This window comes from Mercenaria mercenaria, chromosome 10 (genome assembly GCF_021730395.1).
Source record: "Mercenaria mercenaria strain notata chromosome 10, MADL_Memer_1, whole genome shotgun sequence".
Lineage (NCBI taxonomy): Eukaryota > Metazoa > Mollusca > Bivalvia > Venerida > Veneridae > Mercenaria > Mercenaria mercenaria.
Window position 1 is genome coordinate 24,978,280 of NC_069370.1, and position 19,457 is coordinate 24,997,736.

General features: G+C 37.4%; 1 protein-coding gene across 2 annotated transcripts in view; it reads right to left on the minus strand.

Annotated features, from left to right (window-relative positions):
• Positions 1 to 19,457, minus strand: part of LOC128559837 (titin-like) — a 123,723-nt gene that overhangs the window by 15,185 nt on the left and 89,081 nt on the right. For both annotated transcript variants that reach the window (XM_053552542.1, XM_053552543.1), the window contains one exon: positions 9,021 to 9,167. In XM_053552542.1, the coding sequence (XP_053408517.1) occupies positions 9,021 to 9,167 (147 nt within the window). The remainder of the gene's footprint in view (positions 1 to 9,020; positions 9,168 to 19,457) is intronic.

Consider the following 19,457-nt stretch of genomic DNA (forward strand, 5'->3'; position numbering starts at 1 on the left):
AACTTGACCTAGATATTATCAAGATAAAAATTCTGACCAATTTTCATGAAGATCCATTGAAAAATATGGTCTCTAGAGAGGTCACAAGGTTTTTCTATTAGGCCAGCATTTTTTTATTTTCTGGTTTACGGGAGATTTTTCAAAAAGTTTGGGTAGGGGGGGACAAATAAAAATAAAAATAAAAATCCCAATTTTGAGAAGTCGACCAAATAAATAAAAATAAAACGTCCAAAAGGATGCAATTTTTTTATTTTTTGTACACCACAGAAAACGAAAGCTTGCAAGCTTAAATTGCATACACACTCACAAATGAACTATTCAAGGGGGGTATTCGATCTACTCCTTACCACCGAAACAAAATGGCGGCCAAAACTGAAAATGTGAGTTTTTCTTACTTTTTATCTTTTTCAAAGATTTCTAGACCATGACACATGGCTATCAACCTGCTCCACTGTTTTTTCTATCTATCGGTACCTTTAACTTTTTTAACTTTGAAACAGTGCTGTAATTTGTCTGGAATGCTGGTCATGGGATATGAATTGATAGAAAATCCTCCTGAAAACACGAATAGTGCGATTAGCAAAAATGGTTTTTTTTCCCTAATTATTCAAATAGTTGTGAGCTATTTTTTCTGATAAGAAGTGAAATTTCATATATTTCCATCATGGCTAGTCTGGAGCCGATTAAAAGTCGTAATTTTAAATGGCGGGCATTTATACAACGCAGGTTGGCACGAAATACTCTTTCAGTGTTTGAGCAAATGACTTAGAAATGTATATATAAAATTATCAAACGGCAGGTTTCTTAATAATCGGATTTTAAGGTGTTTCTGAAGCATTTTGATGGCACAGAACGATGACAGTTTCCCCCGGTTTTTTTAACAAAACCTATAGTTTACGAATGTACGGTACGGGTATGGTATGGGATTAGAAACAGCTGTGACTCAATGCAGAGTTGGAGCTTTGGTATAAATAACAGACTCCAGTATATGTCGGACTGAAGCAATTTGAACTAAAAGTACTTTACATGTATATATTTTGTAACCATGGTGATACTTACCCTAACCTTTAGTCAGTATATTATACATTTTGTACATCAAATGCATGCGAACATACAATAATTTGCGCATTTTTGCCGTACGCAACATTAGATAATCACTTCCGGGCATGCGCAGAAGACCGCACCAACACTGTAGTGAGTTACATCGAAACCAAATTTGCACGGTGTTGGGGTAAATATCGACCCATCCGGAAAAACTGTAGCGAGTGCCTTTTAGCCTTACTTGAATGTATTTTTTCTCATACCCATGTAATTCAGTGTAATGATACGTTACTTTGGTAGTGCAGCTTAAGATACAGGCAGGACACAAAAAATATTCAAATTGCTCTTCCAAATGTATACGTTAATGGCATCATAAGAGTATATATATGATTTTATGAGCTAATTATGTTTGCGATTTGCCTTTTGTCAATGTTTTTAAATATGTATTGTAACTGTTAAATGTTCGTTCAATAATCTACTAGCGAAACTTCCGAGGTATACTTCCCTTAATAACTCTTAAGCCAACGTTATAATGTAAGAGTTAACCATAATTATGAAAAGTCGTATACATAGTTAAAGCTTCAACGACGACTAATTTCTTGTCTGTATGTATCCATGAAATCGTGAATTATTGCGCCTTAATGTCGCATAACGTATGTATCTTAAAGCAAAATTACAAAGAAGAGCGGTATATTTCAACAATGCATAACGCCTAAACAATTTAAGTGGTGTTGCTGATTTTTCACTATCTTTAGCAGAACATATTGTATTTTAAGTAGGTTTAACTTTTTAAGACAAAAATATTTCAACATTTTTGTAAGGCTATTGCTTGTTATTAACGACTTTGGGCGCTATACCAAATTTAAATTTATAGATACTTAAATGTTGGCGAGGGATACTATATTAAGTACTTGCTAAACTTTAGGCTTTCAGTACATCACGTGTCTGATAGACAGGCGGATACCTTTTAAATCTTCCTACATTGAGCAAGAGATAGTTATAAATGATCACCAAAATATTATTGTAACAGAATTTTACCTGATTGTCTCTGAAAAGAGCGAAGAAAAAAGTCCCTTGAAGAAGTGAACTGCACCTTATCCTCTTATTTTCGTACACTGTTCCTTACCATCAGACAAAAAACTGTGTAATTTAAAATTACGACTTTTAATCGGCTCCAGACAAATCATGATAGAAATATATATTGAAATTTTACTTCTTATCCGACAAATAGCTCACAACTATTTAAATATTAGGAAAAAAGACCATTTTTGCTAATCGCACTATTCCTTATCCCGTGTTTTCAGGAGGATTTTCTATCGATTCAAATCCCATGACCAGCATTCCAGACAAATTACAGCACTGTTTCTAAAGTTAAAGGTACCGACAGATAGAAAAAACAGTGGAGCAGGTTGATAGCCATGTGTCATGGTCTAGAAATCTTTGAAAAAGATAAAAAGTAAGAAAAACTCACATTTTCAGTTTTGGCCGCCATTTTGTTTCGGTGGAAAGGAGTAGATCGAATACCCCCCTTGTATTCTGAACTGGTTTATATCTCATCATCTCAGTATACTGTTGTTTTCTTTATGTGTAGCTTGTATGAATAATGCCATTTTCAAAGTCACCAAGGATATGTATTATTTGTGTTTTTGTATGTATCTATTTTGTAGTAAAAATAGACTTATGGAAACATTTTTCATAAACTATACAGATACCACAATTGACATATCATAAGAACTTTGCATAATGTTTATTATATAAACATGAATAAAAACTGTTATTAAAATGGGGAAATGCAATGACTTCTTTAGGTCTGCATCCTTCATATATGCATATTAATTGGCCGTAGATGCAAAGTCTTAAAAGACAGGCATGGTCATACTAGAAAGCCAAAATTACGAAGTGATAAAAATTATAAATGCACACGTACTGGCTTTAAAATTAAATCGTTTTGGTTAAGTTTCACTGGCTTGAATATTGTTTTATGTTTTGCCGCTTGTCAGTGCGACCTATATTGTACAACAAGCCAAACAATCTGAAATTTGGTTCAGCTAAAATTTGTACAAAGTACATGAAGTAACAACCTTATCGGCTGATGTTCAAACAACAGTATCGGAGATTTATGAGACTCCTTACTGAGATGGGACTTGGACTTAGTAAGTTAGGAGTCCAAAAAAACATTTATTACTGGATATGTCATTATGTGTTCCTCAGTGTCAAAGGCACAATTATGACATATCATGTCTGAATGTTTGTCCCAAACATACTTTAAAAGGGTCTTCTTACAGATTTTATTGGTATACTTCAAGTGAACAGGACTCATGAGAATATTGCTGAGAGTTTCATGTTTGATAATTATCTTTTGAGTTACAGTACCCGGCTAGAACTTTAGTCAAACTAATTTGACACGATCCTAGAAAATATTGAGATAATCTTTTCATATGGGCAATTAGTATCTCCACTCGGATTTGATCGCCTGTCAAACATATTAAACAACCATTAATCTGACTGTCCAATTATTTTGACTACATGTACATGTAGTTTGAATTTTTTATCACATGTATCTTTGTCAAGCATTTGCAGGAACATGTACATGTCATTTTACATTGGAATTGCGCTTTGTTTTGAACAGAACTACTGAATATTGTGGTATTAGTTATTTTTTCTTCTCTAACCCAAAGACTTCAAAGTAAAAAAAAAAATGTGTTTAGCAAGTTGATACTCACTTTTGCTCTTCCATTTTGTCATTTCTTTGGTTTCTTTCCTTTTTTTTTTAATTGTGGTATTTTTCTGACAGTCCCACATGAATTTGATCGTTGTCCAATTATAATATACAGACAACAAATCTCGTACATGTGATACGCCAGATTTTTCAACATCTGGACAGCGTTGATAGTGAACTGAAGGTCATTTTTCGTATGTGATTATTCCTAATGTTGAGCTTTCGGTGCTGTAAATTCTACTCAGATCCAATTTCTTTACAATACTTGTTATCTCTGTTAACTTGTATATTTTTCCTATTTAATTTCACACAGTTTACATTCATGCAGGCTGCCATTTTTCATGCGTCTGCTGATCCTGATTAAAAACCTCTACCTTATAGTTAAACTTTTATTTTTGGCAGTAGCAATTATGGACGGTCGGCGGGTAAAATGAAAATAAAAGTACTGAAAATGACTTTTATTTTTATTTTGTTTTGTCAAAAAATAGGGTCGGCGCTCCCGTAAACCAGAAAATTAAAAAATGCTGGCCTTATTTGACCTATTGACCTAGTTTTCGAAGGTACGTGACCCTGTTTTGAACTTTACCTAAATATCATCAAGGTGAACATTCTCACTAATTTTCATGAAGATCTCACGAAAAATATGGCCTCTAGAGAGGTCACAAGGTTTTTCTATTTTTATACCTACTGGCCTAGTTTTTGATCGCAAGTGACCCAGTTTCGAAACTGACCTAGATATCATCAAGGTGAACATTCAGATCAATTTTCATGAAGATCCATTGAAAAATATGGCCTCTAGAGAGGTCAAAAGATTTTAATAATTTTAGACCTACTGACCTAGTTTTTGACCCAGTTTCAAACTTGACCTAGATATCATCAAGATGAACATTCACACCAACTTTCATACAGATCCCATGAAAAGTGTGGCCTCTAGATAGGTCACAAGGTTTTTTTATTATTTGACCTACTGACCTAGTTTTTTATGGCACGTGACCCAGTTTCAAATTTTACCTAGATATTATCAAGGTGAACATTCTGACCAATTCTTATGGAGATTCATTCATTAGTATGGCCTCTAGAGAGGTCACAAGGTTTTTCTATTTTTAGACCTACTGACCTAGTTTTTGACCACACATGACACTGTTTCGAACTTGACCTAGATATCATCAAGATGAACATTCAGACCAATTTTCATACAGATCCCATAAAAAATATGGCCTTTAGAGAGGTCACAAGGTTTTTCTATTATTTGACCTACTGACCTAGTTTTTGACGGCACATGACCCACTTTCGAACTTGACCTAGATATCATCAAGATGAACATTCAGACCAACTTTCATACAGTTCCCATGAAAAATATGGCCTCTAGAGAGGTCACAAGGTTTTTCTATTATTTGACCTACTGACCTAGTTTTTGATAGCATGTGACCCACTTTCGAACTTGACCTAGATGTCACCAAGATGAACATTCTGACCAATTTTCATGAAGATCTCATGAAATATATGGCCTCTAGAGAGGTCACAAGGTTTTTCTATTTTTAGACCTAATGACCTAGTTTTTGACCGCACGCGACCCAGTTTCGAACTTGAACTAGATATCATCAAGATTAACATTCAGACCAATTTTCATACAGATCCCATGAAAAAGATGGCCTTTAGAGAGGTCACAAGGTTTTTCTATTATTTGACCTACTGACCTAGTTTTTGAAGGCACGTGACCCAGTTTCGAACTTGACCTAGATATCATCAAGGTGAATGTTCTGACCAATTTTCATGAAGATCTTTTGAAATATATGGCCTCTAGAGAGGTCACAAGGTTTTTCTATTTTTAGACCTACTGACCTAGTTTTTGACGGCACTTGACCCAGTTTCAAACTTGACCTAGATATCATCAAGGTGAACATTCAGACCAACATTCATAAAGATCCCATGAAAAATGTGACCTCTAGAGTGGTCACAAGCAAAAGTTTACGGACGCACGGATGGACGCACGCACGCACGGACGGACGGACGACAGACACCACGCGATCACAAAAGCTCACCTTGTCACTTTGTGACAGGTGAGCTAAAAAGTTACAAAATAAGCAATTTATAGTAACAACAAAGGGAAGTAATTCTATAAAACAAGAGGGTCATGATGACCCTGAATCGCTCACCTGAGTAATATGAGCCACATGTTTCAAATGGTAAACTGATGCTAAAATATTAGAAAGTAGGTCATTAGGTCATATTCATGGTCATTGAAAGTCAGTTTTAAGATTGGTGTGCAAAACTGTACATGTCATCGAAATTTCAAGGCTGTATCTTAAAAACCAAGAAAGCAGGTCAATAGGTCAAGATCACAGTCAAGTGACTCCTAATCACTTGGGGTTATTAGGTAATTATAATTAAACAGTCTAGGAAATATGATCTGATAATTTTTAAAGTATTTATTCCTACATAACTCATATAACAAAAGACCCCCAGGGTGGGGCCTCTTTTCACCCTAGGGGCATAATTTGAACAATCTTGTTAGAGATCCACTAGGCAATGCTACATACCAAATATCAATGGCCTAGGCCATAAACCCCAATATAAGTCTATGTCAAATTTGGGGCCTCTTTTCACCCAAGGCGCATAAATTGAACAATTTTGGTTCAGGACCTTAAGGCAATGAAACGTACTAAATAACAAACGCCTAGGCTTTGCCGATTCAGGCAAGAAGACGATGCAGGGCCTCTTTTCACCCAAGGGGCATAATTTGAAGAATCTTCATAGAGGACCATTAGATAATGTCACATGCCAAATCTTGCAGTTTCAGACAAGAAGATTTTTAAAGTTTTTCCTTTTGGTTGCCATTTCAACCAGAGTTCTGCATGGAATTCAATTCTTTGGATAATTTTGAAAAGGGGCCACCCAAGGATCATTCCTGTGAAGTTTGGTGTAATTCTGCCCAGTGGTTTTCAAGAAGAGGATTTTTTTAGAAAATGTTGACGGACGCACGACACATGTCACACGACAGAGGACGGACATTGAGTGGTCCCAAAAGCTCACCATGAGCCTTTGGCTCAGGTGAGCTAAAAAAACACCAAGTCTGAAAAAGATTTAATGAAAAAAGTTTAATGAATATGAAGTTTTGTGTGAAGTGTCCATTCAATACAAATAGTTGTCACTCAGAAACAGCTTGAAAGTAAGTTGCATGCAACACTTAAACAAAGGTGTGACACCAACACTGACACCCTGTTGAATAGTTAAGTTCTTTGAATAGTTGAGCTCATTAGTAGAAATACTCATAATTCTACAGACATAACTTATGTAAAAGTTATTAAATTTGTTTCTAGAAATAAGCAGTTCTGCAGTGGAAAAATTGTGTAGCTTTTAAGAACGCAAATGCAGATGGGAATATCTGGCTTGAGGGTAACTGTTCTCGGCGGCAATGAGGCTCTGCCGAGTTGCTGCTTAAAATGTTACCCAAGAGTATATATTTCCATCTGCACCTACCACCAATAAAAGAATCTTTTTCTTGCATTCCATATTCATGAAATTATAGTAACAAGAGGGTCATGATGACCCTGAATCGCTCACCTGAGTAATATGAGCCACATGTTTAAAATGGCAAACTGATGCTAAAATATTAGGAAGTAGGTCAGTATGTCACATTCATGGTCACTGAGAGTCAGTTTTAAGATTGGTGTGAAAAACTGTACACGTCATCCAAATTTCAAGGCTGTATCTTAAAAAAACAAGAAAGTAGGTCAGTAGGTCAAGGTCACAGTCAAGTAACCCCTAATCACTTCAGGTCATCAGGAAATTATGACTTAGCACTCTAGGAAATATGATTTACACCCCAGGGGCATGATTTGAACAATCTTATTAGAGGACCATTAGATGATAACACATGCCAAATATCAAGGCTCTATGCCTTGCAGTTTTGGATAAGATTTTTTAAGTTTTTCCTTCGGTTGCTATGGCAACCAGAGTTCTCCATGGAATTCAATTCTTTGAACAATTTTGATAGGGGGCCACCCAAGGATCATTCCTGTGAAGTTTGGTTTAATTCTGCCCAGTGGTTTTCAAGAAGAAGATTTTTTTAGAAAATGTTGACGGACGGACGACACACTTTGCACGACTGACGACAGACATTGATCGGTCACAAAAGCTCACCATGAGCCTTTGGCTCAGGTGAGCTAAAAAGTGTAAGTCTTTGAGGAATCTGCCAAATAAAAAGAAGATTGATCAATGCATGTCAAAGTTACGGCCTAAGATCTTATCAACTTGACCCTTAAGTGTGACCTTGACCTTTAAAATAGGGGCCTTGGGTTTGTGTGTGACACTCCATCTCATTGAGGCAAACAATTATGCCAAATAAAAATAAGATTGTTCAATGCATGGCAAAGTTACATCCCAGACAAGCTCTAAATTGACCTTTTTGACCCCTTAGTGTGACCTTGAACTTTGAGACAGAGGTCTGGGAGTTGAATAGGGCACTCCTTCTCATTGAGGCAAACATTTATGCAAAAATAAAACAAAGATTGCTCTAAGCATGGCAAAGTTACATCCTTGAGAAGCCCTAAATTGACCTTTGACCCCCAAGTGTGACCTTGGCCTTGAGATAGGGACCTGGGCTTTGCCTGCGACATTCTGTCTTATGGAGGTTAACATTAGTGCCAAATACAAACAAGATTTCATTCTGCATGTCAAAGTTATGGTCTGGACAAGATCTGACATGACCTTTGACCTCTACATGTGACCTTGAATTTTGAGATAGGAACTTGGGGTTTGTGAAAGACATTCATGCCAAGTCTAAACAAGATTACTCCATGCATGTCCAAGTTATTGTCTGGGCAAAAAAATCCTTACGGACGAATGCAGCCATTTGGACAACTATGTCTTAGCTCTCCGCAAGCGGGCTCGACAATTATGACTGCACCTGCTGAGAAGTATCTCTGCAGGGTCTACCAAGGAAGTTATGCAGTGTATAAAATGGATTTTTTAAAGAAGACTTATCTGAATAGAAGGAATATTAAGAGTTTGAACTATAAACTTCCTTGTGGAATCACTCATCCTTCCAATGTCCTACCCATGTACTTAAAATTTTCTGTATTCATGTAGTAGATCCTTGTGACAAATTTGGTTTAGTTTACAAGCATAATTCTTCTAGTTAGCTGTTGTTGTGATAAGCTATGTTGTATTTCTGTGTGATCCCAAAGGAAGTTTACAGTTAACAAAATCTGGATCAAACTTCAACATTCCTTCTTGTTTAATATATCGGGGTATGTACCTGTATTCCTTTGTCTATTACGGCAGCAAACTATCACTACAATCACTATAATCACAGCGGCCACAAAAATTATTACCAGTACTGCAATTATCCACCAAGCAAGACCCTCAGTCTCTGTATCTATGTGTTCGGCATGCTCACTGGAATCTACAAAAGGTAAAAAAAGCTTGAAACAACTCAAAATGGAATATATTTCAAAATACATATATCTTCACCTACAAAAACAGATACAACTAGAGTTGTCACATGAGTGACGAATTATACCCCCACAATATAGCCTTGTCACAGAACTAAGCCAATTTTAAAGCTGAATTTGCTTGACCTTTGACCTACTAACCTCAAAACCTATACAGGTCATCTGCTGGTCATGACCAACCTCCCTATGAAGTTTCATGATCCTCAGCCCAAGCGTTCTCAAGTTATTGTCCTGAAAAGGTTTAAATGTTCTGGGTTACTCTGACCTTTGACCTTTGGAACTCAAAATTAATAAGGGTCATCTGCTGGTCGTGATCAACCTCACTATGAAGTTTCGTGATCCTAGTCCAAAGTATTCTGAAGTTATTGTCCGAAAACCATTTTAAATGTTCCAGGTCACTGTGACCTACTGACCTCAAAATCATTAGGGGTCATCAGCTGGTCATAACCAAACTCCCTATCAATTTTCATGATCCTAGGCCCAAGTGTTCTCAAGTTATCATCCGGAAACTGTTTAACTGTTTCGTGTCACTGTGACCTTGACCTTTGACCTACTAACTTCAAAGTCGAACTTGACTTGTATTTTATCATGTTACATCCGTGTACAAAAAATTATGATCCTAGACCTAAGAGTTCTCAAGTTATCAACCAGAAACCATATAACTGTTCAGAGCCACTGTGACCTTGACCTTTGACCTACTGACCTCAAAGTCGAACCTGACCTGTATTTCATGATGTTAAATCTGTGTACAAAATTTTATGATCCTAGGCCCAAGCGTTCTCAAGTTATCATCCGGAAACTGTTTTACTGTTCAGGGTCACTGTGACCTTGACCTTTGACCTACTGACCCCAAAGTTGAACTTGACCTGTATTTTCTGATGTTACATCCTCGTACCAATAATTATGTAAATTGGTCAAGCCTTTCACGAGTTATCGTCTGGAAACCATGAAAACCAACGGACCAACAGACCGACAGACAAGCTCACTTCTATATATCCCCCCAAACTTCGTTTTGTGGGCGTATAACTAGAGCTATCACTAAAGGTGATGAATGTATACCCTACGCATGCACTGACACAATACATTGCAATTTGATACACACAAGATTGCATAATTATGTGGAATGTATGTATATAGTATAGTAACAAAAAAACAAAGTCCCGCATAATTATGTGGAATGTATGTATAAGGTATAGTAACAAAAAAACAAAGTCCCACAACTCTGCAGTATTTTTTCTGAAAGAACCTAACATGCACCATGCACAATTAAGGTTGTTACTGATCACTTGTGTGAAGATTGCATATGCAGACCCTATGTATATAGCATAGTAACAAAAAACAAAGTCCCATAACTCTGCAAAATATTTATCTACCAGTAAAAGAACGTAACATGCACCATGCACAACTAGGGTTGGTACTGATCACTTGTGTGAAGTTTCATTAAACTGTGTGCAAGGGTTGGGGATAGTATATTAAAAAAACAAACAAATTCCCATAACTGTGCAGTATTTTTTTCTGAAAGAACCTAACATGCACCATGCACAACTAGGGTTACTACTGATCATTTATGTTAAGTTTTATTAAATTGTGCATGGGTTCAGGAGATTAGGCACGCACAAGATTGCATATGCAGACTCTTATGTATATAGTAAAGTAACAAAAAACAAAGTCCCGTAACTCTGCAAATTTTTTTTTTTCTGAAAGAACCTAACATGCACCATGCACAACTACTGTTGTTACTGATCACTTGTGTGAAGTTTCATTTAATTGTGTCAAGGGGATGAAGAGTGTTGGTGTGCACAAGACTGTGTCTACAGTCATGACAGACTGACAAACAGACAGACAGACAGACAGCCTGAAACCAGTATACCCCCCCTTACAATGTCATTGTTTTGGGGGTACAACTAGAATTATCACTGAAAGTGATGAAAGAACCCCCACCCCTATACACCGACACAGTACATTGCAATTTGACGCACACAAGATTGCAGAATTATGTGGACTGTATGTATATAGCCTCTGTGTATATAGTAAAGTAACTAAAAACAAGTCCTATAACTCTGCAGAATGTTTTTCTGAAAGAACGTAACATGCACCATGAACAATAAGTTTGGTACTGATCACTTGTGTGAAGTTTCATTTAATTGTGTGCAATGGTTTGGGAGATTAGGCGCATACAAGATTGCCTATGCAGACTCTATGTAAAATAGCGTAGTAACAAAAAAACGAAGTCCCATAACTCTACAAATTTTTTTCTGAAAGAACCTAACATGCACCATGCACAACACCTGTTGTTACTGATCACTTGTGTGAAGTTTCATTAAATTGCGTCAAGGGGATGAGGAGAATTGGTGCGCACAAGATTGTTTCTACAGACAGACAGGTGGACAGACAACCTGAAACCAGTATACCCCCCTTACAACTTTGCTGATTGGCGGGTACAATGACATCTGTGGTAATTGGAACAATTTCAAATGTCCCAATTTTTGCCCCTGTTTTATTCTATATAGAATTAAATGGTTATTGTACACTTATAGCGAATCATCATTTAGAAAGAACACATTATTCTGTGCCAGTTGTACAAGATACACCAGATATACTGAACAACAGTCAATAGGACTTAATGCGTACTTTTAACTATGTCAAGGACCATAACCCAAATCTGGCTAAATGAAATTCCAAACAGAACACCAGGTACACAACCAGGTACACAACTTCTAATGATATATAGCAATCCTCTAACCATTTATGACTCTAGATCAAATACTTTTTGAGATTCATGGAACACAAACGTTTATGCCCTTAATGCATATTTTGGACTAAGTCAAGTGCAGAATGAAAGCCAAAGCAAAACTCAAATGCACAGATTTTTATGTAGGGATAATGCATGTTTTTTCGTGTTATAACATCTGCAGAATCCCAAGGGATTGGTTGATGCCCAAGCGTATTAGGGCGAGGGTATCAACATATCCCGAGGGATTCTGCAAATGTTATAACACAAAATGAACAAGCGCTAAGGCTATTCTACCATAAAACATGTAACAAGAGGGTCAAGATGACCCCTGGATCGCTCACCTAAGTAATATGAGCTACATGTTTCAAATGTCAAACTGATGATTTTTAGAATTTTTTTGGAAGATTTTCCGATGTACAATCAAGTAACCCCTGGGGCGGGCCCAATTTTACCCCGGGGGTCATGATTTGAACAAAGTTTGTAGAAGTCTACTAGGCAATGTTACATATCAAATATCTAAGATCTAGGCCTTCTGGTTTATTTTTAGCAAATTTATGAAGATTTCCCTATGTACAATCAAGTGACCCCTGGGGCTGGGTCAATTTGACCCTGGGGGTCAAGATTTGAACAAATTTTGTAGAGGTCCACTACGCAATGCTACATGTCAAATATCTAAGATCTAGGCCTTCTGGTTTATTTTTAGAAAATTTTGAAGATTTTTCTATCTACAATCAAGTAACCCCATGGGGCAGGGTCAATTTGACCCTGGGGGACATGATTTGAATAAATTTTGTAGAAGTCTATTAGGCAATGCTACAAGTCAAATATCTAAGATCTAGGCCTTCTGGTTTATTTTTAGAAATTTTTTGAAGATTTTCCTATGTAAAATCAAATGACCCCTGTTGTCATGATTTGAACAAATTTTGTAGAGGTCCACTAGGCAATGCTACATGTCAAACATCTCAGCTCTAGGCCTTCTGTTTTATTTTTAGAAATTTTTTGAAGATTTTCTTATGTAAAATCAAGTGACCCCTGGGGCGGGGTCAATTTTGACCCCTGTTGTCATGATTTGAACAAATTTTGTAGAGGTCCACTAGGCAATGCTACATGTCAAATATCTAAGCTCTTGGCTTTCTGGTTTATTTTTAGAAATTTTTTGAAGATTTTCCTATGTAAAATCAAGTGACCCCTGGGGCGGGGTCAATTTTGACCCCAGGGTCATGATTTGAACAACTTTAGTAGAGGTCCACTAGGCAATGCTACATGTCAAATATCTAAGCTCTAGGGCTTCTGGTTTTTGAGAAGAAGATTTTTTAAGATTTTCCTATGTAAAATCAAGTGACCCCTGGGGCGGGGTCAATTTTGACCCCGGGGTCATGATTTGAACAAATTTGGTAGAGGTCCACTAGGCAATGCTTCACACCAAATATCTAAGCTCTAGGGCTTCTGCTTTTTGAGAAGAAGATTTTTAAAGTTTTTCCTTTCTGTTGCCATGGCAACCAGAGTTCTGCATGGAATTCAATTCTTTGAATAATTTTGAAAGGGGGCCACCCAAGGATCATTCCTGTGAAGTTTGGTGTAATTCTGCCCAGTGGTTTTCAAGAAGAAGATTTTTTTAGAAATTGTTGACGGAAGACTGACGACGGACGACAGACATCAAGCGGTCACAATAGCTCAACTTGTCACTTTGTGACAGGTGAGCTAAAAACTGATAAATGAATACAATGTCTCTCAACATCATTAAATTTCCACGAAATGCACGGGAATGTCCGAGTTGTTTTTTTAACGTTGACGTCATTTCGTTTTGAATTATCCGTTTTGGGGCTGAATGATGTTTCCGCTTTGCCACCGAACGCATATATAACAAGAGTGCCAGAATGTCACAATATACGCCTGTCACAGCAAATTTCTTTACACTAGCACCTGTATTTGCAAATGGAATTTTAATTTTGTGGTTGTTTACAATGTTTGTTTTTTTTTGAAATTATTTTAATTCTTTTATTTTTCCAAGTCCACAAAAAAAATCCTTAGTAGGTAGAGATATCTTAAAATACACCCAAAATTTGAAAGTAACATCAATGTTGCACCACAGAAAAGTGGTCTTGGTTTCTCCCTACGGTCAATTATAAAAAAGTTACAATGTAAGTTATTTATAGTAACAACTAAGGGAAGTTAATCTTTAAAGAAGAAAGAAAACAAAAAAAAAAATAATAAAATAAAAAAAAAAATTTCAAGTCCACACAAAAATCCTTACCAGGTAGAGATAGCTCAAAATACACCTCAGAATTGGATGCAACATGCATGTTGTACTACAGAAAAGTGGTCTCGATTTTTCCCTACGGCTAGTAATGAAAAAGTTACAATATAAGTTATTTATAGTAACAACAAAGGGAAGTAATTCTAAAGAAGGGACCAGTGCATGACACTCTGTCTCATGATGGTGTACAATTGTGTCAAGTTACATCAAAATCCCTCCATGCATGAAGAAGAAATGCTCTGGACAAAGTCATTCTTGTATCTGACCTTTGGCCTCTAAGTGTGACCTTGACCTTAGACCTAGGGACCTGGTTATTATTGCACATGACACTCCGTCTCATGGTGGTGTACAATTGTGCCAAGTTATATCAAAATCCCTCCATGCAAGAAGAAGAAATGCTCCAGACAAAATTTTCATTCTTGTATCCTTTGACCTCTAAGTGTGACCTTGACCTTAGACCTAGGGACCTGGTTCTTGTGCAGGACACTCCGTCTCATGATGGTGAACAATTGTGCCAAGCTACATCAAAATCCTTCCATGCATGAAGAAGATATGCTCCGGACAAGGTTTTCATTCTTGTAACCTTTGACCTCTAAGTGTGACCTTGACCTTAGACCTAGGGACCTGGTTCTTGCGCATGACACTCTGTCTCATAATGGTGAACAATTGTGCCAAGCTAAATCAAAATCCTTCCATGCATGAAGAAGATATTCTCCGGACAAAGCCATTCTTGAATTTTTCATTCTTGTATCCTTTGACCTCTAAGTGTGACCTTGACCTTAGACCTAGGGACCTGGTTCTTGCGCAAGTTGTGCTAAGTTTCATCAAAATGCATGAAGAAGATATGCTCCGGACAAAGTCTGTGGACGCCGCCCGCCTGCCCATCCGCCCGCCATAATTCCCATAATACGTCCTGTTTTTCAAAAGGGCATATAAAAAGGTGTTACAACAGCACACGAGGGCGAAAATCTCTCTGTTAACACACATTTTCTCTCCTGTTAAAACACCCCCGAAAAGTGACAAGAACTGCAGTTTTATGCTAGAATACTGAATAATATTCCTACATGGTTTCATGACTCTATGTTAAACATTATTTTAAGATATATGCAACACAAAATTCAAGCACTTAATGTTTTTTTCAAACTGAACACCAGGTGCATAACTTCACATGCTATAAAACAATCCTCTAATGTTTTATGACTTTAACTGAAATACTTTTTGAGACACATGTGATACAAACTTGTATGTGCTTTGTGCATATTTTTGCTCAAATCAAGGATAATAACTCTGGTCTGACTGACAGAAATCCCAAACAAAATCACAGGAGCACAACTTCACATGCTGAATAATATTCCTATTGTTTCATGACCCAAAGTCAAATATGCACACAACAAAGACTTTTATGCATATTTTTGACTATGCCAAGGGCCATAACAATAACCTGGCTGTGTGAAATCTGAATAGAAAGTATATTAGATCCAAATTTCATATTTAAAAAACAATTATTTCAAAAAGTTTATGTTCTTAAAAAATCAACAAGAGCTGTCTCCATAGGATGACACATGCCCCCGATGGCACTTTAAATGAATAGTTATGGCCGATGTTCGAGTTTAGGACCTTTGACCTACGGAGCTGGGTCTTGCGCGCGACACGTCGTCTTACTGTGTCACACATTTATGCGTAGTTATTTTAAAATCCATGCATGAATGACAAAGATATGGACCGGACACGCCCATCAATGCACTATCATGAAAAAAGACCTTTAACATCTAAGTGTGACCTTGACCTTTGAGCTACGGACCTGGGTCTTGCGCATGACACGTCGTCTTACTGTGGTACACATTCATGCCAAGTTATTTGAAAATCCATCCATCGATGACAAAGATATGGACCGGACACGCCCATCAATGCACTATCCCTTAATGTCTAAGTGTGACCTTGACCTTTGAGATACGGACCTGGGTCTTGCGCGCGACATGTTGTCTTACTGTGGTACACATTCATGCCAAGTTATTTGAAAATCCATCCATCGATGACAAAGATATGGACCGGACACGCCCATCAATGCACTATCCCTTAATGTCTAAGTGTGACCTTGACCTTTGAGCTAAGGACCTGGGTCTTGCGCGCGACACATCGTCTTACTGTGGTACACATTCATGCCAAGTTATTTGAAAATCCATCCATCGATGACAAAGATATGGACCGGACACGCCCATCAATGCAATAACCTTTAATGTCTAAGTGTGACCTTGACCTTTGAGCTACGGACCTGGGTCTTGCGCGCGACACGTCGTCTTACTGTGGTACACATTCATGCCAAGTTATTTGAAAATCCATCCATCGATGACAAAGATATGGACCGGACACGAAAAATGCGGACAGACCGACAGACTGACAGACCGACAGACAGACGGTTCAAAAACTATATGCCTCCCTTCGGGGGCATAAAAAGTACTTTGCATTAGGTTTTTAATAGTGCACACTGTATACATGTATAGCTTAACACAGTATAAATGTGTACTACCACTAAAAAATTGGCTGTTTTTTAACACTCAGCTGTTACTAAATGACATTTAATTACGAATGTAGCTCTGTATAAGTCAGCTAGCACTCTATAACTACTTCAAGCAGTGTTAACTAAACAAACATTGAAACAGCAAAATGATACTGGTGTCATACATTGAATGTCTATGTATTTGAAAAAAAAAAAAAAAACCCCAAGAAAATATTGAATCAGGGCTGAAAAAGCAACCCTCAGACATACAAAGCTAACAGAATGCAACTTGGACTAACAGAGTGCTAAATGGAAGCATTTATAGACAGCTAACTGGATATACTAATATTGCGCTAACTTAAAGTACTTAAAGACAGCTAAATGAATGTATTCATGAATGAAAAACTTGAAGTAGTTATACAAGTACTAGCTGACATATACAGTGCTTATTAGATATGATTATTTTCAGAGTGCTACCTGGATGTATATATACAGTGCTACCTGGTTGTATATATACAGTGCTACCTGGTTGTATTTATACAGTGCTACCTGGATGTATATATACAGTGCTACCTGGATGTATATATGCAGTGCTACCTGGATGTATATATACAGTGCTACCTGGATGTATATATGCAGTGCTACCTGGTTGTATATATACAGTGCTACCTGGTTGTATATATGCTGTGCTACCTGGATGTATATATGCAGTGCTACCTGGATGTATATATACAGTGCTACCTGGATGTATATATACAGTGCTACTTGGTTGTATATATACAGTGCTACCTGGTTGTATATATACAGTGCTACCTGAATGTATAGGAGAGATCGTGTTTGTACACAAATCCGTTGTATATTCTATTTTTAGAACTGATAAGACCAAGATCGGGTGGGCAGGCGCCGAGCGACCATGTTTTTTGTTAACAGTGATGTTTTTCTAACTGCTTAAATTTTCTTAAAACATAAATAATATCAATAATTTTTTGATTAATCGAAAGGATATAAAACAAGCAATTTATTGATAACTTTTAATTATTATTTCGAAATAAAATGGATTAATTATGAACGCTTAACTTACAGTGTTTTTTCTAAAAGTTTGGAGCATCGCTACGCCGCTATTAAAATCATATATCATTTAAAACGGTAATTCATTTTCAAAAGATATTTGAATAAGAAAATATGAAAATCGTAAGCATTTCAAAACTTTTTGAATTTTTAAAATCCATAAATGAACGAAAAAGTTATTAAAAATTACACAAACGATGTAAAAATATTTTGTTTTGCCCACCGTGAGATAAACAGGTGTTTATGCGTGACGTCAGGGCGATCTCTCCTATATATACACAGTGCTACCTGGTTGTATATATGCAGTGCTACCTGGTTGTATATATGCAGTGCTACCTGGTTGTATATATGCAGTGCTACCCGGATGTATATATGCAGTGCTACCCGGTTGTATATATGCAGTGCTACCCGGTTGTATATATGCAGTGCTACCCGGTTGTATATATGCAGTGCTACCCGGATGTATATATGCAGTGCTACCCGGTTGTATATATGCAGTGCTACCGGGTTGTATATATACAGTACTACCCGGATGTATATATGCAGTGCTACCTGGTTGTATATATGCAGTGCTACCTGGTTGTATATATGCAGTGCTACCTGGTTATATATATGCAGTGCTACCCGGTTGTATATATGCAGTGCTACCCGGTTGTATATATGCAGTGCTACCCGGATGTATATATGCAGTGCTACCCGGTTGTATATATGCAGTGCTACCCGGTTGTATATATGCAGTGCTACCCGGTTGTATATATGCAGTGCTACCCGGTTGTATATATACAGCGCTACCGGGATGTATATATCCAGCGCTACCCGGATGTATATATGCAGCACTACCCGGATGTATATATGCAGTGCTACATCCCGGATATATATATGCAGTGCTACCCGGATATATATATGCAGTGCTACCCGGATGTATTTATACAGTGCTACCCGGATGTATTTATACAGTGCTACCTGGATGTATTTATACAGTGCTACCGGGATGTATTTATACAGTGCTACCTGGATGTATTTATACAGTGCTACCTGGATGTATTTATACAGCGCTACCTGGATGTATATATGCAGTGCTACCTGGCTGTATATATCCAGTGCTACCTGGATGTATATATGCAGTGCTACCTGGTTGTATATATGCAGTGCTACCTGGTTGTATATATGCAGTGCTACCCGGTTGTATATATGCAGTGCTACCTGGTTGTATATATGCAGTGCTACCCGGTTGTATATATGCAGTGCTACCCGGTTGTATATATGCAGCGCTACCCGGATGTATATATACAGCGCTACCCGGATGTATATATACAGCGCTACCGGGATGTATATATCCAGCGCTACCCGGATGTATATATGCAGCACTACCCGGATGTATATATGCAGTGCTACATCCCGGATATATATATGCAGTGCTACCCGGATGTATATATGCAGTGCTACCTGGATGTATTTATACAGTGCTACCCGGATGTATATATACAGTGCTACCTGGATGTATATATACAGCGCTACCCGGATGTAAATATACAGTGCTACCTGGATGTATATATACAGCGCTACCCGGATGTAAATATACAGTGCTACCTGGATGTATATATACAGCGCTACCCGGATGTATATATACAGCGCTACCCGGATGTATTTATACAGCGCTACCTGGATGTATTTATACAGCGCTA